The 24,011-nt window shown below is 37.4% G+C and overlaps 4 protein-coding genes across 9 annotated transcripts; 3 read left to right on the forward strand and 1 right to left on the reverse strand.

Moving 5' to 3' along the window:
- The first annotated feature begins 713 nt into the window (after positions 1–713).
- On the forward strand, positions 714–6,284 carry LOC130981820 (GATA transcription factor 26). The gene is made up of 8 exons (XM_057905543.1): positions 714–1,192; positions 2,373–2,753; positions 3,404–3,833; positions 4,066–4,138; positions 4,245–4,348; positions 4,584–4,770; positions 4,867–4,978; positions 5,433–6,284. The coding sequence occupies exons 1-8, from the start codon at positions 1,153–1,155 to the stop codon at positions 5,735–5,737; spliced, it is 1,632 nt and encodes a 543-aa protein (XP_057761526.1). The 5' UTR covers positions 714–1,152; the 3' UTR covers positions 5,738–6,284.
- Positions 6,285–8,322: 2,038 nt separating this feature from the next.
- On the forward strand, positions 8,323–11,375 carry LOC130982072 (histone-lysine N-methyltransferase, H3 lysine-9 specific SUVH5). The gene is made up of 3 exons (XM_057905930.1): positions 8,323–8,626; positions 9,416–9,578; positions 9,670–11,375. Exons 2-3 carry the CDS (start codon positions 9,417–9,419, stop codon positions 10,687–10,689), a joined length of 1,182 nt encoding a protein of 393 aa, XP_057761913.1. The 5' UTR covers positions 8,323–8,626; position 9,416; the 3' UTR covers positions 10,690–11,375.
- A 3,019-nt stretch (positions 11,376–14,394) lies between these two features.
- Positions 14,395–21,497, forward strand: LOC130982071 (histone-lysine N-methyltransferase, H3 lysine-9 specific SUVH6-like). Of its 6 annotated transcripts, none has more exons than XM_057905928.1 (4): positions 14,395–14,949; positions 15,567–15,718; positions 18,462–18,627; positions 18,719–21,497. In XM_057905928.1, the coding sequence occupies exons 3-4, from the start codon at positions 18,466–18,468 to the stop codon at positions 21,350–21,352; spliced, it is 2,796 nt and encodes a 931-aa protein (XP_057761911.1). In that variant the 5' UTR covers positions 14,395–14,949; positions 15,567–15,718; positions 18,462–18,465; the 3' UTR covers positions 21,353–21,497. The 6 variants fall into 6 exon arrangements, with proteins under 6 accessions (XP_057761911.1, XP_057761910.1, XP_057761912.1 ...); XM_057905927.1 differs by having other exon boundaries at positions 15,595–15,718; XM_057905929.1 differs by having other exon boundaries at positions 15,604–15,718.
- Positions 21,498–21,531: 34 nt separating this feature from the next.
- On the reverse strand, positions 21,532–23,333 carry LOC130982073 (expansin-like B1). The gene is made up of 4 exons (XM_057905931.1): positions 23,102–23,333; positions 22,434–22,540; positions 22,035–22,349; positions 21,532–21,954 (listed from the first exon to the last, which is right to left on the reverse strand). Exons 1-4 carry the CDS (start codon positions 23,232–23,234, stop codon positions 21,757–21,759), a joined length of 753 nt encoding a protein of 250 aa, XP_057761914.1. The 5' UTR covers positions 23,235–23,333; the 3' UTR covers positions 21,532–21,756.
- Between the last annotated feature and the right edge of the window lie 678 nt (positions 23,334–24,011).

A 24,011-nucleotide genomic window follows, 5' to 3' on the forward strand; every position in this document is an offset into this window, starting at 1 on the left:
TTCAATTCCTTTTTATCTTTAACCTCAAAATATTCAGTGTATATGAGTTCTTATTAGTATATAATAGAAAACCGTCTTGAGGCCAAAAATGGATGGTGAACATGAGATACTTCTAGATTTTATTTGATAAAGATTTGAAAAGAATTTAATTTATTGTATTAATAGTATAAAAAATTCATTAAATTATATAATTAAAATAAAAAAATTTTATATTAATTAATTTTGATACACTAAAACGTTTTATACAATCATACAATTATATTTATTTTTTTATTTATGCGATAATATAAAAAATAATTATTTTTACTGATGTGGTATTACATAATTAAATACATATATAAAATTATTTTATACTCATAATCCATCAAAATTAAATTTTAATATTAATAACATAAAATATAAATTGTTTGAAAAATTGATGACAAGCAAAGGAGAAAAGTCCATAGTCAAAAGGATATATATGAGAAATAATTTTCCTCATCCTAACCCTTCTGTTTACCTTATAAGTTAAGCTTAAACAAAGTCTAAAATTTCTTTCTGATTTAACACAAAAGCAAATTGAAATCTTTTGAAATAACATTCATCAACAACAGGGTAATTAAGTTAAGAAATATAGAAAGGGCAAAAAAAAAAAAAGTCAGAAAAAGGCACACACAAAATAAAAATAAAATAAAAAATAAAAAGTTGAAACATTTACTTGCTATGCACAACACAAAGAGAGGTCACATATACACAAACCTGTTCCTCCTTCTCTCTCTTTTCTTACCTTCCTCCTTTCCTCTTTTCACAAACCATTTTCTGAGATTCCTCCATTTCTGTTTTTCTCTTCCATTGGATTGTACAGATTCCCCGTTACAATACACACATCAATCTCTTCAATTCTACTTGTTCTTTGGTTCTTCATTTGATTTGTTTTCCATTAAGACTGTGTAAAGACAAACTTTTTTCTGGGTTTATTGGTTACTGCTTTTATACCATTCTGGGTTTTTTGAAGAACAAGATAAAAACACTAGACTTTCATAGAACTATTGTAATTTTCAAAGAATTTCTATTTTTTTAATTTTTTAATAAATAAATTATTTTTCCCTTTTTTTTCTCTGCTCTTTTTCTTCATATTCCTTTTTTATTCATTTCTGGAAAAAAGATTGAGATATGGGCAAGCAAGGACCTTGCTATCACTGTGGAGTTACAAGTGAGTTCTTGTTTCTCCAATATATATTTTTTCTTTTTTTTTTTTGGGGTTTTTTGTAATAGTTATTGACCAATTTAATGGAGAGTGTTCTGCAACTACTTGATAATTTTGAGATGTGTCAAAGGGAGAGTGCTAGCCAATCAATATAAACTAATAAAAAATATTTATGTGTGGTCTGAGTAATATTCTGGATTTATCCTAATTGAAAAGTTCAATTAGTGTTGTTGCCAAGAACATTTGGGATTGAAAGTTTGTGAAAACATTCATTGATTTTTCCTCTTTCATGCGTTTCCTCATTCCTTGTTGGTTTTTGTTTCCATTTGAGTCTGTTTGAAGGATGAAGAAATGTAACTGGAGCTAAATTAAGCTGAATTCAATCAAAACCAATTAGATGGGACTTGATGATAGGATGACTGAACACTATTGCTGTTAAGGTGTTTATCAAAATGAGTCAACCCACAGTTCAGGTCTTCACATTTGCATTGTGTGAATTTATATATGAAAGGACAGAAGAGAAGGGAATTATGCATTTGGGAAGCTTGCCCATTGTTAATCCATTCCTGTCTTCTTAAATGTTTTCACAATGTTGTGTGCATTTTCCATATGAGATTGATTTCTTGTTGTATCAGAGGTTCTTGGTCTAAGCATTGTTATTGTATTCATCCCTCAGACATGTCTCACTTCAATAGAATCTTGCAACTTAATCCTTGAAAATTTCTGTTGCTTTTCTTGAAATATCAATGTGGTTTTCTAGTGTGGAACTCATTGATACCAGTTTGCTTTCAACATTTCAACATTTACTCATTTCAGCTCAAATGCAATCACTGTGTTCAGTTTGAGTGTAAATGAATGTTATCAATTTGTGTCTGAAGATTACCTTCTTGATGTGCCTGATCAATTCAAAATTTGTTTCCTGGTGAAAGATTATTGATATGCATTACTACAACATTTGAAACTAGTGACAGATAAAAGGAAAACAGTCAACTCTTCAAACTTGAGTTACTAATGGATGATGCTGTCTCAGCCTTGAAGTTGTTTGTTATGCATCATGAATTTGATTATCAGGAAATATGAATATATGAATATGCGTCTTTATAGACTATCGAAACCGAGATAAATCTGTATTGTTAATGAGAGTGCTTAATGGATGTAGATAGCTTACAATTGAGCATTGCAACAGGTACACCACTTTGGCGCAATGGGCCACCGGAGAAGCCAGTGCTATGCAATGCGTGTGGATCTCGATGGAGAACAAAGGGAACACTTGCAAATTATACCCCTCTGCATGCTCGGGCAGAAGCTGATGATAGTGAGGATCAAAGGGTTTCCAGGGTAAAGATTATATCATTACATAAGAACAAAGAAATGAAATCTTTAAAACGAAAGCAGAACCATGATAGTGTTGTGGTATCTGGTGGCCTCACCCCTGATTACAAGTACAACCAAGGATTTGGAAAGGCTGTAGATGAAGATACAAGCAATCGTTCGAGTTCAGGATCAGCTATCTCTAACACAGAGAGTTGTGCTCAATTTGGTGGCACAGATGCTAGTGATTTGACAGGTTGGAGTTGGACAAATACTGTGCTGATTTCACTGTCTTCATAACTAATTTGGAAGCATTGGCCAATTCTTTGGAGTTATATTAAATTTATAGCCTCTTAACGGATAATGAATTTGGATAAACCAAAGTGAATCTTCCCTCTAATTTGCCTCATGTTTTTCACCAAGAAAAGTTAATCCAATAAATAACTTATATACATGAGTGAAGGGTGAAGATTGCTAACACTCACCCTATAGCAGTGAAGGTTAGAATTCTCTTAGAGGGTTTGCTAACCTTCACTCCTATAGAGTGAAAACATTAAAGGTGATATTGTTAACCTTCACCATTATAGCATTCCCCATACACATATATCCACCAAGAAATTCTAATTATGTCTTTCAACATTATAATGGGAAGTTCCAACAATGGATAGGTTCATCTATCTTTTAACTATTGTATAACATTCTTAGGTAATACTTTTATTTAGTGGATAATAGTAGAATGTCATGATACCTCTGATTTTTCTGTCTTGTTTGCCATCGGTTGACATAGCTAAAGAACTTGTAATATGATGTTATTTTAAAAAATATGTAATGTGCTGCATATCAAAGATGGTTGGCATATGTATTTTGTAAAAACCATCATTCTGATATAATGGTTTGGTTATTTAGGTCCTGCTCAGTCAGTGGTTTGGGAAGCCATGGTGCCTTCCAAAAAGAGGACTTGTGTGGGTCGTCCTAAGGCTTCTTCTGTTGAGAAGCTAACAAAAGACTTATGCACTATACTTCATGAGCAGCAATCTTATTTTTCTACATCTTCTGAAGAGGAACTTCTGTTTGAAAGTGAAACACCTATGGTCTCTGTTGAGATAGGACATGGAAGCGTTCTTATAAAACATCCTAGTTATGTAGCTCGCGAAGAGGTGTCTGAGGCTAGCGCTGTTTCAGTTGATAACAAACAATGCCTAGTGAGTGAAGCATATTCAGATTCTGGTCCCTTTCTTGTGTATAATGATTTGAATGGTATGAACTTCTCATCCTATGGAGTCGACAAGGTTGAGAATTCTGCTGACCAAGAAATGCAGGAGGAGCAACTTATAAGGCATGCGTTCTTACACAAGTTTTCTTTCTTAATTCCCAGTCCGTTATATTTTATTTTTGTTAATTAACATGATAAAAGAAAATTTCATTAACGTGTGTATATTATCGATTTTATTTGAGATTGTGACTTGGGGAAGATGTAATTGAGAGTTTGAGACAAATGTGCAGAACTTGTTTTAAAGTAGTGACAAACATACCATGTGTTCATTGATATTTCTGTTCCAAAATTTCAGTGACAAATCTGAGCTTGAGAGAGTACAAATACTTGGAGACCATAATTCCCCATTGTGCTCAATAGATTTAAATGTGAGTGTCATCCTCCTTTGGTATTTCTCAGTTTCCTATACATTGGTAGGTAGCATCTTGTATCCATGAAATTGTTGAATGCTTTACATAATTGCTTTTTCAATAGGATGTAGTAAACTACAAGGAGTTTGTGAGAAACATGACAAATGAAGACCAACAGCTATTGCTGAAGTTTCTTCCTATGGTTGATACTGCTAAACTTCCCGATAGGTTAGAATTTCTTTTATTTGTGGTCAATAGTGCTTCTTCAATGTTGCAAGTTATAACATAGCAAATCTAATGCAAAATTGCCATAATTGGAGCATGCCAGTAAAGTCAAAGCCATTTATTTCAGCATATCATAGCAATTGACACAGATATTTCAATATTTATGTTTAAAAAATGATCGAAATGCTTTACACAGTATACAATTATCGACTTATCACGGCTGGTCATGTATGTGCAGCCTTAAAGTCATGTTCAATAGCTCTCAATTCAAGGAGAACTTGACTTATTTTCAGCAGCTTCTTGGGGAAGGTGTCTTCGATATCTCTTTCTTAGGGGCAAAACCTGAAGACTGCAAAACTTTGAAAAGGCTTGCATTATCCAATCTGTCAAAGTCAAAATGGGTAGAACATTATAGTTACCTGAAGGTTTGTGCCAATTGATTATCTCAATTCAATGCTATAAATAAAACTATGTATAGAGAAGCTTAACTGAAATCACATCCTTGTATCTTATGGATGCAGAGATGTAAAACCACAGCTGCGAAATCTGTTAGTCAGGGATCAACTGGTAAAGCATCATCTAATTTTGCGAATGCGAAGAGATTGCGTGATGGCCGAAATCAAAACTCTCCAGGTTAGCCATTGACTTCAGTTAAGATAAAAGCACATCAGATGCCACGACTTTGCTAATATTCATCCCCTAAAGAAATAATACAATGTTGTGATAGTTGGGTAATGGAATAGGTAAAGTTGGATCCTCTCCATAGAGTAGTTCAGTTTTTCATAAATTACCAGTAAAATAATTTGGTTTATATTCAAAATTATAGAATATTAAGTTTAAAATAATATGTACATACAGCATGCTATTTTGATCATGGTTATCTAAATCACAAGTTAACATGAGAGTTTACGAGTTTAGGTCCCCAAATTGACTTTATAATTTCAGCTTTATGGTTTAGTTTACATAAGCTCCCCAAAGTTAGGTAAACTCTCGAGTTTGATAATGTTGATTTTAGTTATTAATTATAATTTTATTGTTAACTGGGGAGAGGGTTCCCATTGTTAACACTCATCCCTGCAAATTTCAGAACTGAAGACCATGATGAGGAGCCCCAAAGGAATGACCATAAAGATTGGCAGTGAGGGAAATGAAGTTGTAGAAGATGGCTCTTGCTATAGTCCAAAAAGCCTGTTTGCTTTGCCTCCTGATGCTGCCTCGCTCTTGCAAGTTTCTTCGAACTTTGTGGAGGAGAGTTCTGATCATGATGTTTTGGTAGAGGTCCCATCTAATAGTTCATTCCCACAGGCAGAACTTCTGCACCCAACATCAAGCTTTGGTGCTCAAGCAAGCACAAGTAGTAGCTCAGTGTACTCACATTTTGTCCATAATTAAGTACTCTTCACTGGTTTACTTTCAGTTCTGAGAGTCTGCAGCACATTTTGCAATATCTTAAAACACATGTTGGTTGTGTTTTTTAATTTCCTTGCATCCTCTTTGAGCTTGGATTGCCAACTATGCAAGTTGGTGGCTTTTTCTTTTTGTCTTATTTTTCCTTTTGGGTATAGGCAGATTGTAACATATAGCTTGAAATTCGGAGTCACAATCTCCAGAGTTTTGTATGCTATTGTAGCTTGTTTTGTGAATAGTTTTGACCTCCAATTTTCCCCTGATAGAAGCCCTGCATACCCCCAACTTTTTTATAGGCAAATAAATTGAGAACACAGCTTTATGGCATAAGCATCAGTGCAAATACTAATCTTTGGTAAGTCAGCATAATGCAACAACGCATTCTTTAAGTTTGAATTAGGCTTTGGTTTAGACGAGTACCAGCTGAATTCTCAATATGACTGAAGTCTAGTTCTCTTATTTGATATTCACATTTTTGGGCTGTAGTTGAATTTTCTAAAAGTCTGAATTCATCAATATTTACCTGGACCAATGGATATGATAATAGAAATTCATTCTATTAGGATTGATATATATAAAAAAAAAAAAGTTGGCCATTTCGCTAACTCATACGTTGGCATTAAATACTTCCATTATCATTGTCATTACTATTTCAATAATATAATAAATAAGTCAATCTTTTAACCCCCAACATTTTTTTAATAGCCGATAACCTATTTCATTTAAGCAAGAAAGCTTTTTTAAAAAGGATATGCAACAAACTATGAGGTAACTCGAAATTTTGAACAAGCTATAGTGGTGTATATATAATAGAGATCAAGAAAAAAATTTGTTTAGAGTTGAAATACACAAAAAAACTAATAAAAAAAACAATAAACTACTTCATTAGAGTTGAAGCTTTTGCCACAGATAAAACGTCAGGGTCCTTATATGTCTTCCCGGCATTGAAATCCATAACAGAATATACAATATCATTCACAGCATTCACAGCAGGTTTGGTTTTCATTTAGAAATCTGCAAATCATAAAGTTTGAACAAAGTTTCTCTATCACAGTTCTAGTCCAAACCTCGATAGAAAATAATCTGCATGTACTAATAGTTGTAGTCTTCTTACAAGATTCATGACAAGGTATGGCATTTTATCATATAGTTGATCTCACCTACTCGGATAAGACTTTGTTGTTATCATCGTCCGGCCACCACCTTAGACGAGGGAAATCAATGCCACTAATCTCCATAACATCCAACAAATCAGCATTTCCAATATCATCATCATCAGCAGCAGCATCACCACCACCACCCGCTTCCTTGTTACCAGAGCTCAAGTCCTCAACTTCTTTCTCTGCTAGAAACCTCAAAACATAAAACAATAGAGCTCTTATTTTTCTTCTGAACATTTTCTTCTCTAGGAATCTCCAGTGCACAAGCCGAATTCTCCATGTTTTGATCTTCTTCTCCACACATCACTTCATTTCCTTCATTCTCCTGTATTGAGATTTCATTGGCCCCACACACTTGTTCCTCAGCAGGAACAACTTGCAGAAGTTTCAACATCAACCATGCAATTCTTATTACTCTCTTGGGTTTCCAAAGATTCAATCCCCAAATAAGCCCTAGAAAAATCACTACCTGATTGTGGCTCTGAAATTTTCGATTTTTTAACCTGCAACTTATCATTATATTCATCAACACCATCTCGTTTAATTCCCCGTGGGCTCCAAGAGACCAATTCCCTTTCATCCCTTTCCGTCAGTTGCACCTCCCAGAACCCTAAATCAGAATCCCTCTCCAAATTGACGCTCCCCGCTCCTTGGGAATCACCAAAATCGACGAACACCAGCGACTCGTTGAAAGCCGGAAATGACGACTTCTCAGGCGGCGTGTGAAAAACGTCGTCTTGCTCCTGAGTGCTTCCACCGGCGTCAAAGCTTTCGGAGCTCTGAGTCTCCGGCAGCGAAGACATGAAGATGCCGGCAGATTCCGTCTGGAACATGGCGAAACTCGGTGGCGCAGCCTCGTCTGCCGGTGTTACCAGATTCCCCCTTAAAGGCACAGAGTCGCAATAAGTCTTCCTGTGAGGGCGGAGTTTCACGAAATTGGGAAAGGAAGTGAAAGGGATCTTGTTCTTCCAGTTTGCGAAGCCAAAGCTTCAAAGGTTCAAACTCTCTAACCAGTAATCACAAACATCAAAGATTCAAAGCTCGTTTGCTGGTGTTCGTTCTTCGTAATTGTCATTCACATTCTCCCGCCAAAACTTCCACACGTGTTGTATTGTGATCCACTGATCCTTTCATTTTTTGGGCCTGCAACATTTTTTTCACAATATTGAGCCTCAATATTAATTGGCTTTGTGCGATAGACCCGGTCGAACCCGGTTCGAATCCGACGGGTTTTATGCAAACTCGGTGACCCGACCGGTTAATTCAACCCGGTCCGGGTCATGCTTATTAATTTTTTTTATTTTTTCTTCTCTGAAACGGCATCGTTTCAGACTCACCCCATCCCCTTCTTTGAATGAACCATAACTCCCTGGCGTTGCAGAGTGGAATCCAACCACCCCCTCCCAAGCCCTCGTCTCTCTGTCTCTGCTCTCTCGAGCTCGGCGTCGGCAGCGGGCAGCCTCTCACCTTCAGCTCGTCACTCTCTCGAGCTCGGCGTCGGCATCCCCTCACCCTCCCCTCGTCTCTCCCCTCGTCGTCATTTCGTCACTCCCTCAGCGTCGTCAGTTCGTCACTCTCAGTCTCTGGGTTTCTCACCTCGTCGCTCTCTCGGTCTCTCACCGTGAGTCCGTGACCCTGCGTTCGCTTCGTCGAAACCAGTGAAGCAACATCTGCTCCCTCGGGTGGTGGTGGTGGTCGTCGTCTTCTCTACCAGGCGAGCTCCAGTTTTCGAACCTGTTCTTTCTCTAGTTCAATGTTGATTTCGGTGAATCTGGTGGTTGTTGAATATAGTTGTTGCTGTTATTTCACTGGTTTGATGCTAATTTTGGTGAACCTGAGCAAATTTTAGAGTTGTTGCTGTTCTTTCTGCTTGTTGAATGTTGGTTTTTTAGAGTTGTTGCTGTTAAGTCTCTGATTCGATGTTAATTTTGGTGAATATGAGCAAATTTTAGAGTTCTTGTGCTCTTCCCTGTGTATGATGACGTAATGACTACCATCTTCTTCCTTCTTTGTGGTGTGTAGTGGCTGTTTCGCCTTAGTTTCGTTTTAGAGAGCACAAGCTCCTCTCGACCAAAGGCTGTGTTACTTTAAACATTTTTGGTATTTGGGTTGTTCATGGCCTTACGGGAGGTGTCCTAGTTTGTGTGAAAGGCATCTGGTTATTCATGATTTTTAATGTGTGTAATCAATGACGAGAAAGATGCTGTGAAGCGGTGTGTGTGGTGCTCTTGGCCCATTAGGGCTACTCTTCTTTGTCTTAACCAACGCATGGAATTTGAAGAAGCACCAAATTAAACAAAATGTATTTAAACAAAATTTCTGAAATCGCAGGCATCTAACCTGTATTTTTCCATGAAAGTTATGCTGTAATTAAATTATAATAAAAACCAGTACAAAATGGTGAGATGGTTTGCTATTTTCGTTTTTCTGATGTCAATGCCACAAATCATGTGCTTTTTGTTTAAAGAAGAAAAGACTGTACTGAATTTTGAGTTATCAGCAGGATGGCTGCATCTGTAAGTGATGGTTTTGAGAAGTCCTTGAGGGAAAATAGGGATTGCAAATTTCATGCCCCGTCTGAGTATAAGCGATGTAAAGTTTCTACCGTTCGTGATTTCCCTGAAGGATGTGGACCGTTTGCTCCAAGGATTGAAGCAGTTTTAAAGGTATATATTTGCTGGTTTTGGTTCTGCTAAATTTGCAACTAGGATAAGAATGGTGAACATTTCTGGGGCTGATACTGTTTTAATTTCCCAGTGTGAGGACAATAGCCAGCATCCTGAGTTACATGCCAAAACTCTTGTCCAAACTACTGATTGCAGTTTGAATAAGGAAAATCCAGTCGTCTCATCTGATCAAGTGGATAGGCCTCCTCTGGTAAATGACGAACCTGCAAAAATGTTGCTGGCAGACATGGAAGCTTTGGCAGATACAGAGTCTGGAAGAGCTGTGAAGTTGTCTTCTCCAGTTGGTGAGGTGGCTGGTTCCAGTGCTTGGACGGAGAACATGCTAACTAGAAGCTATTTTCCTCGAAAGAAAGTTTCAGCTATTAGAGACTTTCCTGCTTTATGTGGACGCAATGCTCCATCTTTGCTGAATGAAAATAGAGGGGTTGAGAATGACTCAAATGATACTCGACATAAAGTGCGGGAAACACTACGACTTTTTCAAGCTGTTTCTAGAAAGCTTTTGCAGGAACTAGAAGCAAAGAATGAGAGGGGAAGGGTTGACTTACTAGCAGCGAAGGTCCTTAAGGAGAAGGGGAAATATGTTAATGAAGGTAAGCAGATCTTGGGATCTGTACCTGGGATTGAAGTTGGTGATGAATTTCAGTATAGAATTGAGCTTAATATAGTTGGCCTTCATCGCCAAATTCAGGGCGGTATAGATTATGTGAAGCACAGTGGTAAGATTCTTGCAACAAGTATTGTTGCATCGGGAGGCTATGCTGATGATTTGGATAATTCAGATGTATTGATATATACAGGACATGGTGGTAATGTGATGAACTCTGACAAACAACCTGAAGATCAGAAGCTTGAACGGGGAAATCTTGCTTTGAAGAATAGTAATGACGAACAGAACCCTGTTAGGGTGATCCGTGGTGCTGATTCAGCAGATGGAAGGTCCAAGAAATATGTTTATGATGGACTCTATCTAGTTGAGTCTTGTTGGCAGGATATGGGGCCACATGGGAAGCTGGTATATAAGTTTCGGTTGCGAAGAATCTCTGGTCAACCAGAGCTTCCTTTGAAGGAATTGAAGAAATCTAAGTAGTTCAAAATGGGAGAAGGTCTATGTGTTAATGATATTTCTTATGGGAAAGAGCGAATTCCAGTATGTGCTGTGAATGTCAGAGATGATGAAAAACCCCACCTTTTAAATACATAACCAGCATGATTTATCCTGATTGTGATCTCATTCCTGCAGAAGGATGTGGTTGCATTAATGGTTGTTCTGAGTTGAGATGTTCTTGTGTAGCCAAGAATGGGGGTGAAATCTCATACAATCACAATGGGGCTATTGTCTAGCTCATTCCCACAGGCAGAACTTCTGCACCCAACATCAAGCTTTGGTGCTCAAGCAAGCACAAGTAGTAGCTCAGTGTACTCACATTTTGTCCATAATTAAGTACTCTTCACTGGTTTACTTTCAGTTCTGAGAGTCTGCAGCACATTTTGCAATATCTTAAAACACATGTTGGTTGTGTTTTTTAATTTCCTTGCATCCTCTTTGAGCTTGGATTGCCAACTATGCAAGTTGGTGGCTTTTTCTTTTTGTCTTATTTTTCCTTTTGGGTATAGGCAGATTGTAACATATAGCTTGAAATTCGGAGTCACAATCTCCAGAGTTTTGTAAGCTATTGTAGCTTGTTTTGTGAATAGTTTTGACCTCCAATTTTCCCCGCATAGAAGCCCTGGATACCCCAACTTTTTTATAGGCAAATAAAATGAGAACACAGCTTTATGGCATAAGCATCAGTGCAAATACTAATCTGTGGTAAGTCAGCATAATGCAACAACGCATTCTTTAAGTTTGAATTAGGCTTTGGTTTAGACGAGTACCAGCTGAATTCTTAATATGACTGAAGTCTAGTTCTCTTATTTGATATTTATATTTTTGGGCTGTAGTTGAATTTTCTAAAAGTCTGAATTCATCAATACTTACCTTGACCAATGGATATGATAATAGAAATTCATTCTATTAGGATTGATAAAAAAAAAAAAAAAAAACAGTTGGCCATTTTGCTAACTCATACGTTGGCTATTATTAAATACTTCCATTATCATTGTCATTACTATTTCAATAATATAATAAATAAGTCAATCTTTTAACCTCCAACATTTTTTTAATAGCCGATAACCTATTTCATTTAAGCAAGAAAGCTTTTTTAAAGGATATGCAACAAACTATGAGTTAACTCGAAATTTTGAATAAGCTATAGTGGTGTATATATAATAGAGATCAAGAAAAAAATTTGTTTAGAGTTGAAATACACAAAAAAAACTAATAAAAATAACAATAAACTACTTGATTAGAGTTGAAGCTTCGTTCCCACAGATAAAACATCCAGAACACAAACCCAGTCAGGGTCCTTACATGTCTTCCCGGCATTGAAATCCATAACAGAATATATAATATCATTCACAGCAGGTTTGGTTTTCATTTAGAAATCTACAAATCATATAGTTTGAACAAAGAAAATAACCTGCATGTACTAATAGTTATAGTCTTCTTACAATATTCATGACAAGGTGTGGCATTGGATCACAATTCTAGTCCAATTCCCTTTCATCCCTTTCCGTTAGCTGCACCTCCGAAGACCCTAAATCAGAATCCCTCTCCAAATTGACGCTCCCCGCTCCTTGGGAATTACCAAAATCGACGAACTCCAGTGACTCGTTGAAAGCCATGTAGTGGTCCAACGGCTTCTCGCGGGAGGTGGGAAATGACGACTTCTCAGGCGGCGTGTGAAAAACGTCGTCTTGCTCCTGAGTGCTTCCACCGGCGTCAAAGATTTCGGAGCTCTGAGTCTCCGGCTTCGAGGACATGAAGATGCCGGCAGATTCCGTCTGGAACATGGCGAAACTCGGTGGCGCAGCCTCGTCTGCCGGTGTTACCAGATTCCCCCTTAAAGGCACAGAGTCGCAATAAGTCTTCCTGTGAGGGCGGAGTTTCACGAAATTGGGAAAGGAAGTGAAAGGGATCTTGTTCTTCCAGTTTGCGAAGCCAAAGCTTCAAAGGTTCAAACTCTCTAACCAGTAATCACAAACATCAAAGATTCAAAGCTCGTTTGCTGGTGTTCGTTCTTCGTAATTGTCATTCACATTTTCCCGCCAAAACTTCCACACGTGGTTTTTTTTTTTTTTTGTTATGATTGTTTTTGCATCTTGAGTTCTTGACACCTTGGGCTAGCCCATGATCCCTTCCCTTCCCGAACACTCAACCCACCCAGACCCAAAACCCGGTTTCCTATTCTAAGTTCCTAATAGAGATGAAACTAACTCAATCTATCCCATGGCTGTCGAAGATACATTCCCTCCAATGCGGCAAAGCAAATATCGTTGTCTTCGGCTCTGGACTTTAGTGGAATTGTGGTTTCGCTTCCATCACTGCCTCCGCCCGCCTCCTAGATGTGGAACTTGCTCATTAAGATACATTAGTTGCCGGAGAAAAGTTTGTCTCTGAAAATTTTGCCGCAAATCTGCTTCACCATCGCTGCTCCTCACACAGCTTCTGTTCCCATGACACTGGTGGCCAAGCCTCTGTTGCGTCAGTACAACCGACCTGCTTGTGAGTTAGTTGATGAAGTAGGAATTTCTGGAAATGGTTGTTGGATCTTCTCAGGTTGGTGTTCCAAATGATGGGCTTTAACTTCTCTGTAGTTTGCCTTTACTATTCTTTAACATTAAATCCTCTCCTTGGTTTCACAGGCTACCCCCTCTGATTTGGTAAAGGAGCAGCACCACCAAATGTATTTTGGTATGGCAGGCTTATAGCTCGCTCAACCCGTTCTGACTCTAACTTCACTTCTCACAATGCTTGCAATTTTTGGTGGGGGTTAAATCTCCATTGGTTACCTAAGCTTCCCATCGATGTCCTGGCTGCAATCTCATGAGCTAGTTTGTTTTCCTCTGTCGGCATCCAGGTAAACCCTATATCCTGCAAATCATTCGAAAGTATTAGAATATCTTTGAGTATTACATCAATTTCCCAAATTTTTCCTTTTGATTTTACTGCTTGAACAAGAATTAGGCTATCTGATTCTATAATAGTTTTTCCAAGCATTAAGTGTTTGGCCATAACGATAGCTTCCCTGAGTGCAATTGCCTCTGCTATTAGGTTTGACTTGGCTTTGAAACTTGATCCAGCTTCCCATGTTATCTCCGATTATTGCAGCTGAAGCTGCATTCCCCGTATCTCTACAAAAGGACATATCTACATTTATTTTTACCCAATCTTTCAGTGGAGGCCTAATTGCTTTCCTCTTCTATTATTCTTGCCACACGTGTTGTATTGTGATCCACTGATCCTTTCATTTTTTGGGCCTGCAACATTTTTTCACAATATTCCAGCTCAATATTAATGGGCTTTGTCGTCAGATAAAAAATCCAAATAAAAAACTGTGCTCTTTTACCAAAAAAAAAAACTGTGCTCTTCCCTATGTATAATGGTATAGGCTTAGTTTGGTAAAAGTTTTATTTTTAAAAAGTAGCTTATAAAAGTTAACTTTTAAAAGATGACTTTTTAAAAATTGTAGCATTTATGTTTGATAAACCAAATTAAAAATAACTTTTAATAAACACAAGCAACATCAATTACGTTTGGTAAAATAACTTTTAAAATTTAAAATACTATAATAGATATAAATATAAGCATTAAATTTGAAAATTAGTTAATATATGAGATTATATTAGACTTTTAAATTTTGATAAACACAAGCCAAAAAAATATTCCGATCTTTTAAAAGTTATAAGCACAAGCACATAGTATTTTTTAATTTACCAAATATAAAATAAGAAGTTTGAATTTTTAAAAAGCACATACACCTCTTCAAAAAAAACTTTACCCATGGTTTTAAAAATTGTATCGGACCGGTCTAGTCGAACCGGTTCAATCAAAAACCGAAGCGGTCCGATTCTCTATCTATAACTGCTCAAAAAACCGGTAAGAAACCGTCGAACCGGCCAAAAATTGGCCGGTTCGGATAAAACGACGCCATTTTTTAATTTGAAAAAAAAAAAAAAAAGAAAACCGATCCAGGATTCCAGGTCATTCCCAAACACCCCCTCCCCTCTTCCCCCAATAATTCATTCATTCATGTTCTTAATCAAAGAAACCGTAGCCGCCTAGCCCTCCATCGTCGCCGCCTAACCCAGGTCCTCAGCGCCGCCGCCGTCCCAGGTCCTCAGCACTGCCGCTTCTTCCTCCATCTTCGTCTTCTAACCCAGGTCCTCCATCGTCACTGCCTAACCCAGTAACTCGGCAGGTCCTTTTCGGCTCTTCATCTTCGCTGGCTTTTCGGCACGGACCCAGGTTAGTGGCTTCTCGTCTTCATCTTCACTGAGGGTTTCAACTGTTTTAAGTTTGGTTCTGAAGGTTGGTTCTTCCATTCTTCTTTTGGTTCTGTCTTGTATTTGCTGGTTGCTAATGGTGGAAATTTTACAAATTTGCAAATTTGTATGTATGGTTCTGATTGTATGGTGGAAATCTGTATGTATTAAAATTTGTTTTACCAGTTGCTGATAGTGTTTTACTAGTTGCTGAGAGTGTTTTACCAGTGGACTACTTGCTTGTTGGCATGAGCTTGGTTGCTATCTGAATATAAGTATGAAGTTGTGTAACTAGTTCTTGAGAAGAGAATTTTCCCAAGATTTAAAGCATTTGGCAACACTCAGATGGATTCTTTTGTTTTCAAATACTACTTTTATCTTATTGTTGACTTCTGATTATATATATATAAGACGATTGTGTACTTTTCTTATCTTCAGAAGTTTACTTCATTATTGGGAATGTGTGAAATGTTACATACTTGCTTCAATGAACAATTCTAATTAGCAATAACTAAATTGGGTTTCTTCTCTCATAAGAAAGAAGTTATTTTGTTGGGGCTATGTCAAATTGGATTGTAATGTTGAAAGCTTAAACTGTAGTATACCTGACCACTTGATTCTGGTCAAGGTCAAGCAGCTTCTGCTCTAAATTCAGATTCAAGTCTTCAAGCTAGACTCTTGGATAATAGCAGCCCCGATCAATCTTTAGACGCATCTGCTCACAGCACTGCTCAACAGTTATTAGGAGGAAGGTATGAGAGACAGTGTTGAGCATACTTGATAACTTATGGTGGTTGTTTTATAAGCAAAATTTCAATGTGCTGACTGCAATCATTTTGTGTCAATACTAAGATGCTTATGGTATTAAATGTTTGATAATTTTAATAGTGCCGCTTACTCTCAACATGAACAATTATGAATGTAAATGGGAACTATGCCAAAATCAAATTACAATATTTCTCGCTTGGGCCAATTAATTATTACTATTCTATATTGGGAAGTTTGTGTTGTTGAGTGTTGACCTGTTAGAATGTTCACTTTATTTTTCCGATTCAATTCAGGAATTCAGCTGGTAATGTAGCAACAGTTGGCCATTTTGCTAACTCATACGTTGGCTATTATTAAATACTTCCATTATCATTGTCATTACTATTTCAATAATATAATAAATAAGTCAATCTTTTAACCTCCAACATTTTTTTAATAGCCGATAACCTATTTCATTTAACCAAGAAAGCTTTTTTAAAGGATATGCAACAAACTGTGAGGTAGCTCGAAATTTTGAACAAGCTATAGTGGTGTATATATAATAGAGATCAAGAAAAAAAAATTGTTTAGAGTTGAAATACACAAAAAAAACTAATAAAAATAACAATAAACTACTTGATTAGAGTTGAAGCTTCGTTGCCACAGATAAAACATCCAGAACACAAACCCAGTCAGGGTCCTTACATGTCTTCCCGGCATTGAAATCCATGACAGAATATATAATATCATTCACAGCAGGTTTGGTTTTCATTTAGAAATCTACAAATCATATAGTTTGAACAAAGTTTCTCTATCACAGTTCTAGTCCAAACCTTGATAGAAAATAATCTGCATGTACTAATAGTTATAGTCTTCTTACAAGATTCATGACAAGGTATGGCATTTGATCATATAGTTGATCTCACCTACTGGGATAAGACTTTGTTGTTATCATCGTCCGGCCACCACCTTAGACGAGGGAAATCAATGCTACTAATCTCCACAACATCCATCAAATCAGCATTTCCAATATCATCATCATCAGAGCTCAATTCCTCAACTTCTTTCTCTGCTGGAAACCTCAAAACATAAAAAACAATAGAGCTCTTATTTTTCTTCTGAACATCTTCTCTAGGAATCTCGAGTGCACAAGCTGAATTCTCCATGTTTTGATCTTCTTCTCCACACATCACTTCATTTCCTTCATTCTCCTGTATTGAGATTTCATTGCCCCACACACTTGTTCCTCAGCAGGAACAACTTGCAGAAGTTCAACATCAACCATGCAATTCTCATTACTCTCTTGGGTTTCAAGAGATTCAATCCCCAAATAAGCCCTAGAAAAATCACTACCTGATTGTGGCTCTGAAATTTTCGATTTTTTAACCTGCAACTCATCAGTATCTTCATCAACACCATCTCGTTTAATTCCCAGTGGGCTCCAAGAGACCAATTCCCTTTCATCCCTTTCCGTCAGCTGCACCTCCGAAAACCCTAAATCAGAATCCCTCTCAAAATTTGCGAAGCCATAAGCTTCAAGGTTCAAACTCTCTAACCAGTAATCACAAACATCAAAGATTCAAAGCTCGTTTGCTTGTTCGTTCTTCGTAATCGTCATTCACATTTTCCCGCCAAAACTTCCACAAGTGTTGAATTGTGATCCACTGATCCTTTCATTTTTTGGGCCTGAACAATTTTTTCACAATATCGAGGCTCAATGTTAATGGGCTTTGTTGTCAGACAAAACTCCAAATAAAAAAACTGTGCTCTTTTACCAAAAAAAAAAGTGCTCTTCCCTGTGTATGATGACGTCATGTCGTCATGACGTACCATCTTCTTCCTTCTTTGTGGTGTGTAGTGACTGTTTCGCCTTAGTTTTCGTTTTAGAGAGCACAAGCTTCTCTCGACCAAAGGCTGTGTTACATTAAACATTTTTGGTTTACTGATCTGAAGATATGCTGTGAGAGAGTTGACAATCGAAGCTTCAGGATCTGATTTTTGCTCTGCTTCTTGCATTTCCTAAGGTACCTTATTCCCATTTGTTCTTTAATCTGCATGTTAGTTACTTCTTCTTCTTATTCTTCATCATTCTGAGCTATTGCGAATTGCGATACAAAAGTTTTCTATTAGAATCTATTAATACAATGAAATTGCTAGACACTGCGTTTGGTTATGTTTCCGATGGGATTCGTAACCAGCTGCGTGCATTCCCTGTTTCGTGGTGATGTTCTTTGATTATCTTTGTCATGAGTAGTAATTTGGTTGAGAAATGACAAATGATTGTTTCAACATGTTTGAAGGAGTGGATAGTATCGATTAATATTTAACGCTCAAATGCAATATTAGGTTTTGGTATTTGGGTTGTTCATGGCCTTACGGGAGGTGACCTAGTTTGTGTGAAAGGCATCAGGTTATTCATGATTTTTAATGTGTAATCAATGACGAGAAAGATGCTGTGAAGCGGTGTGTGGTGCTCTTGGCCCATTGGGGCTACTCTTCTTTGTCTTAACCAACGCATGGAATTTGAAGAAGCACCAAATTAAACAAAATATATTTAAACAAAATTTCTGAAATCGCAGACATCTAACCTGTATTTTTCCATGAAAGTTATGCTGTAATTAAATTATAATAAAAACCAGTACAAAATGGTGAGATGGTTTGCTATTTTCGTTTTCCTGATGTCAATGCCACAAATCATGTGCTTTTTGTTTAAAGAAGAAAAGACTGTGCTGAATTTTGAGTTATCAGCAGGATGGCTGCATCTGTAAGCAATGGTTTTGAGAAGTCCTTGAGGGAAAATGGGGATTGCAAATTTCATGCCCCATCTGAGTATAAGCGACGTAAAGTTTCTGCCGTTCGTGATTTCCCTGAAGGATGTGGACCGTTTGCTCCAAGGATTGAAGCAGTTTTAAAGGTATATATTTGCTGGTTTTGGTTCTGCTAAATTTGCAACTAGAATAAGAATGGTGAACATTTCTAGGGCTGATACTGTTTTAATTTCCCAGTGTGAGGACAGTAGCCAGCATCCTGAGTTACATGCCAAAACTCTTGTCCAAACTACTGATTGCAATTTGAATAAGCAAAATCCAGTCGTCTCATCTGATCAAGTGGATAGGCCTCCTCTGGTAAATGACGAACCTGCAAAAATGTTGCTGGCAGACATGGAAGTTTTGGCAGATACAGAGTCTGGAAGAGCTGTGAAGTTGTCTTCTCCAGTTGGTGAGGTGGCTGGTTCCAGTGCTTGGACGGAGAACATGCTCACTAGAAGCTATTTTCCTCGAAGGAAAGTTTCAGCTATTAGAGACTTTCCTGCTTTATGTGGACGCAATGCTCCATCTTTGCTGAATGAAAATAGAGGGGTTGAACAGAACACGACTGTAAATGATGACCTCTTGAAAAAAGTAGCTGCCACTGAAATGAAGGAAGCTGAAAATAATGCTCAAGATGATTCTTGCAAGAGAAAGCTTGTGGACATAGTTTTAGCTGATTCTGAAGGGAATGCTACAGAGAATGTGAATAAGCAGGATGTATGTGAACCACCCATTGGGATAAATAAGCAACACAAAAACCCCAGAGAAAAGAAAATTGAACTTCCTACAGAGATTGATCATCATCAGGCTGAAATAAATTCTAGTGAAGCAGAAAATGAGGATGCTATACCAGTTGAGAAGACATTAGGAATGGAAATTATAGTGTACCCTGAAGTCCAGGCTCTTGAGGCAAAGCCTTTGCGGGCTGTATCAAACAGGAAAGTAGTGCTAGGGTTGAAGTCTGGGTCAGAATGTTTTCTGAGGTCTAATAATGGTCCCTCCAAATTTAAAAGCATTGATGGTGCAAAGGAAAGCAAAGGAAAGAAAGATGATGTCTTGGTACGGCTTGGCAGGACTAAGACTGCTACCAGGACTAAAGATGGCATACATAATTCTAGGTTGAAGCCTCTGAAGAAGAAAAAGGAAAATGCTGCTTCCCATGACAGAGGTCAGTCAGAAATTTTGGACAAGGATTGTGTTGATCCTAATCAAAATGGTGCGGACTTTCAAACTGTCACAAAACCATGTAGTTTCAATGTCAATGTTCCTCCTTTTGGTCATAGTAAGTTGAGTGATAATGAGAATGACTCAAATGTTACTCGACATAAAGTGCGGGAAACACTACGACTTTTTCAAGCTGTTTCTAGAAAGCTTTTGCAGGAACTAGAAGCAAAGAATGAGAGGGGAAGGGTTGACTTACTAGCAGCGAAGGTCCTTAAGGAGAAGGGGAAATATGTTAATGAAGGTAAGCAGATATTGGGATCTGTACCTGGGATTGAAGTTGGTGATGAATTTCAGTATAGAATTGAGCTTAATATAGTTGGCCTTCATCGCCAAATTCAGGGCGGTATAGATTATGTGAAGCACAGTGGTAAGATTCTTGCAACAAGTATTGTTGCATCGGGAGGCTATGCTGATGATTTGGATAATTCAGATGTATTGATATATACAGGACAAGGTGGTAATGTGATGAACTCTGACAAACAACCTGAAGATCAGAAGCTTGAACGGGGAAATCTTGCTTTGAAGAATAGTAATGACGAACAGAACCCTGTTAGAGTGATACGTGGTGCTGATTCAGCAGATGGGAAGTCCAAGACGTACGTTTATGATGGACTCTATCTGGTTGAGTCGTGTTGGCAGGATATGGGGCCACATGGGAAGCTGGTATATAAGTTTCGGTTGCGAAGAATCTCTGGTCAACCAGAGCTGCCTTTGAAGGAATTGAAGAAATCTAAGAAGTTCAAAATGAGAGAAGGTCTATGTGTTAATGATATTTCTTATGGGAAAGAGCGAATTCCAGTATGTGCTGTGAATGTCAGAGATGATGAAAAACCCCCACCTTTTAAATACATAACCAGCATGATTTATCCTGATTGTGATCTCATTCCTGCAGAAGGATGTGGTTGCATTAATGGTTGTTCTGAGTTGAGATGTTCTTGTGTAGCCAAGAATGGGGGTGAAATCCCATACAATCACAATGGGGCTATTGTAGAAGCAAAGCCTCTAGTTTTTGAGTGTGGACCTTCTTGCAAGTGCCCTCCAACTTGCTATAACAGAGTCAGTCAACATGGCATAAAATTTCAACTTGAAATTTTTAAAACCAGTACAAGGGGATGGGGAGTGAGATCCCTGAATTCCATCCCTTCAGGTAGTTTTATATGTGAATATATAGGAGAGCTTCTCGAAGATAAGGAAGCAGAACAAAGAACTGGTAATGATGAGTATCTTTTCGATATTGGAAATAACTATACAAACAATACTCTTTGGGACGGACTTTCGAACCTTATGCCTGATGCACAGTCAAGTTCTGGTGGAATTATGATGGATGGTTGTGGCTTCACCATTGATGCTGCACAGTATGGTAATGTGGGGAGATTCATCAACCACAGTTGTTCTCCAAATCTGTATGCTCAAAATGTGCTGTATGACCATCATGACAAAAGGATGCCTCACATAATGTTCTTCGCTGCTGAGAACATTCCTCCTCTGCAAGAGCTGGCGTATGACTACAATTACATGATCGACCAGGTCCACGACTCCGATGGCAATATAAAACGGAAAGCTTGCTACTGCGGTTCTGTGCAATGTACAGGTAGGATGTACTGAGCCTTGTTGTCAATATCAAAGTTGTTAGGTATGATTATGAACAATATAAGCGACCTTTTTAAGTACATTAATTTTACATCAGACCACCAAAGTAATGAAACTGTGTTGTGTACTTTTTCAATCCCATAGATATAAATATATGAGATAAGCGTGATATATTAAGTATATGGAGTATCAGGGAATTTCTAATGCCACTGGCTGCAAAATACAATCAAGGAAGAACAGCTAGGTGCTTTTTATAGTGTTATTCATCCAAATTCCACGACAAGTAGATGAATGCCCATAATCTTAGTCTAGTCACAAATACAAAGAGCACTAAAACATAGAGAGAGCTCACAGGAACATTCATAGAGTGGCAATAAAAAACTAGTGAGCAAGTACATTTATTTATCTGTTTATTTTTTCTATTCAAGCTGGATTTGAGTATCATAAGATGCTCCAGCCTTCCAATCACTGGTGATAAAAGTCTTGGACTCTACCCAATAAACCCCTGCACTGCCACTCACTTGGAACCTTAACTTTATGTCACCCCTTGGTGGGTTCTCAACATCAAACACTGTCCCAAACGCCCTTCGCATTGGCCTCCATTCTTTGCAATCTTCCTGCTCCATCAATCAAGTTAAATCTCCAATATATGCAACTAATTATTGATCAATAAATGAATACATGTGCATATTAGTACCTGCCAGAACTGAACGGCAGTTATGTCTTGTGTTCCACCAACATAGAGAGTTACAATGGCTAAGTAGTGTGGGTTATAGCTGCGCTCATTCACCTTGACTATGATGTTATAGCCACCGTATCTGCATGGTACCCTCTTGTATTCTACGTCCACCACACCGTATTTGAAAAGCACTGCAGATGCATCTTCGTTCTTCGCCAATCTTGAATAAGCACGTGGACTCATAATGAAGTCGGTTCTGTCTCCCACGCCGAAGTCTGTTACCACTAAATATGCTCCATAGTCATCGCAGTATTCTGCTATTTTGCACCTAACCTGATTCACCATCATTTATATTTGATAAATCAATGATGGAATGGAATGGCAAACACAACATCATTAAACAAATGCAAGTGTTACTTGATAGCATGCACCACAGCCAGATCCATTCCGCCATAGCCAAGACACGCCTGCCACGCTGCCATCGTTGATCGCCGTTCCATATTCGCCAAAGCCACAAGCTCCCGCTGTTTGGGTTTAGAGGGGAAAAAAATTAATTCACATAACATTGCTTATGCAATAATATTAACACCTTCATGTTGCACCTTTTTTGTCTTTGGTTGCATCTTAAGGGAGGAGCATGCATCACCAAAAGTAAAGTTCTCAAGCTAATATTCTTTGCTTAGAAGACAATTTGTTGTTTCATAACATCAAGATCATGCATTATGTTGTGTCAAATATGAAATATCCTAATTCCTAGTCAGAAAATGATAGTTTCATTGCACATGGGAAAAGACATCTGTGTGTATATTAATAGATATATTGAGTGAGTGATGTTAACATTTAAAAGTAGTGAAAATTGGATATTAAACATAATCTAATGTTAAAATGGGACCACAGCAGAATTTAAGAGTGATAAAATAAGTATAGATATAAACAAGATACGGTGAATTGTTTGTCTTTTTTTTATCAAAGATAAGGTACTTTTATATATTACAAAAGAGAGTACAAGAAGAAAATGAAATTTCTCAAAATGTAGAGTGTATCCATGACTGAAATGCATTAAGGGACAGAAGAGTTTCACGTACTTGGGTTGGCAGTGCATTCAGGGCTGCCATAATAGGTTGCTCTGGAGCACGTAAATGAGTCTTGAGAGGTACACATTAAAGGTAAGAGCATTATGACACAAACAAGGCCAAATTGGTGGTACTTAAGTTCCATTATGAGATGAAGCACTAATATATATCTAGTGTTTAATTTGAGAGATCAATTCAAGAAACTAAAGCATATGTAAGTTTATGAACAAGAGAAAGCTTTATGCTTTATGAGATAAAATGCAATGTAAAGAAGTGATATTTATAGTACAAGGCATTAGGTTTACATTCTGAGTTGGTAGCAAAATTTGTTTTCTTTATTTATTATTTAGTTATATTTTCTTCCACTTAGACTAGTAATAATATGCAAGAGGATTGGAAGAATGATGTGTAAACAATATAGACCCTATGATTGACACCTCAAGGGCCAGGGTCATCATCATAACATATTGGAACCAATTTATTATCGGAATGGAATAATGCCCAACTTTGTTCTATTATAACAAATTTCAAGGAAGATTGTAACACCGAAAAAGTTAATTATGGTATTAGACTAGTTTTTTATGTAGAATCTAAGAAATAAATTTATTATGCTTTAATTGTATACTCTGAATGTCTGTTATATTGTTGGTCTTGTTCAGATGACGAGAGTTATAACTTTATATATATGACTGTTTATTGATTAATGATATTAGTCTATTATTATATATTCCATTATATTAAATTTGACTAATTTAACACTAATAATTTATGTATATGAGAACACTAATAAATTATTATAAAACAAAGACGTGACATTTTAATAGTAAAGATGTTACAAAGATTCATGAACTTGCAGCTATGTCAAGAGTAAATGTAATAAGGAATGATAGAAGTGCAAAAGATGTTATAAATGAATCAAAAT

This window comes from Arachis stenosperma, chromosome 5, assembly GCF_014773155.1.
Source record: "Arachis stenosperma cultivar V10309 chromosome 5, arast.V10309.gnm1.PFL2, whole genome shotgun sequence".
Classification (NCBI taxonomy): Eukaryota; Viridiplantae; Streptophyta; class Magnoliopsida; order Fabales; family Fabaceae; genus Arachis; species Arachis stenosperma.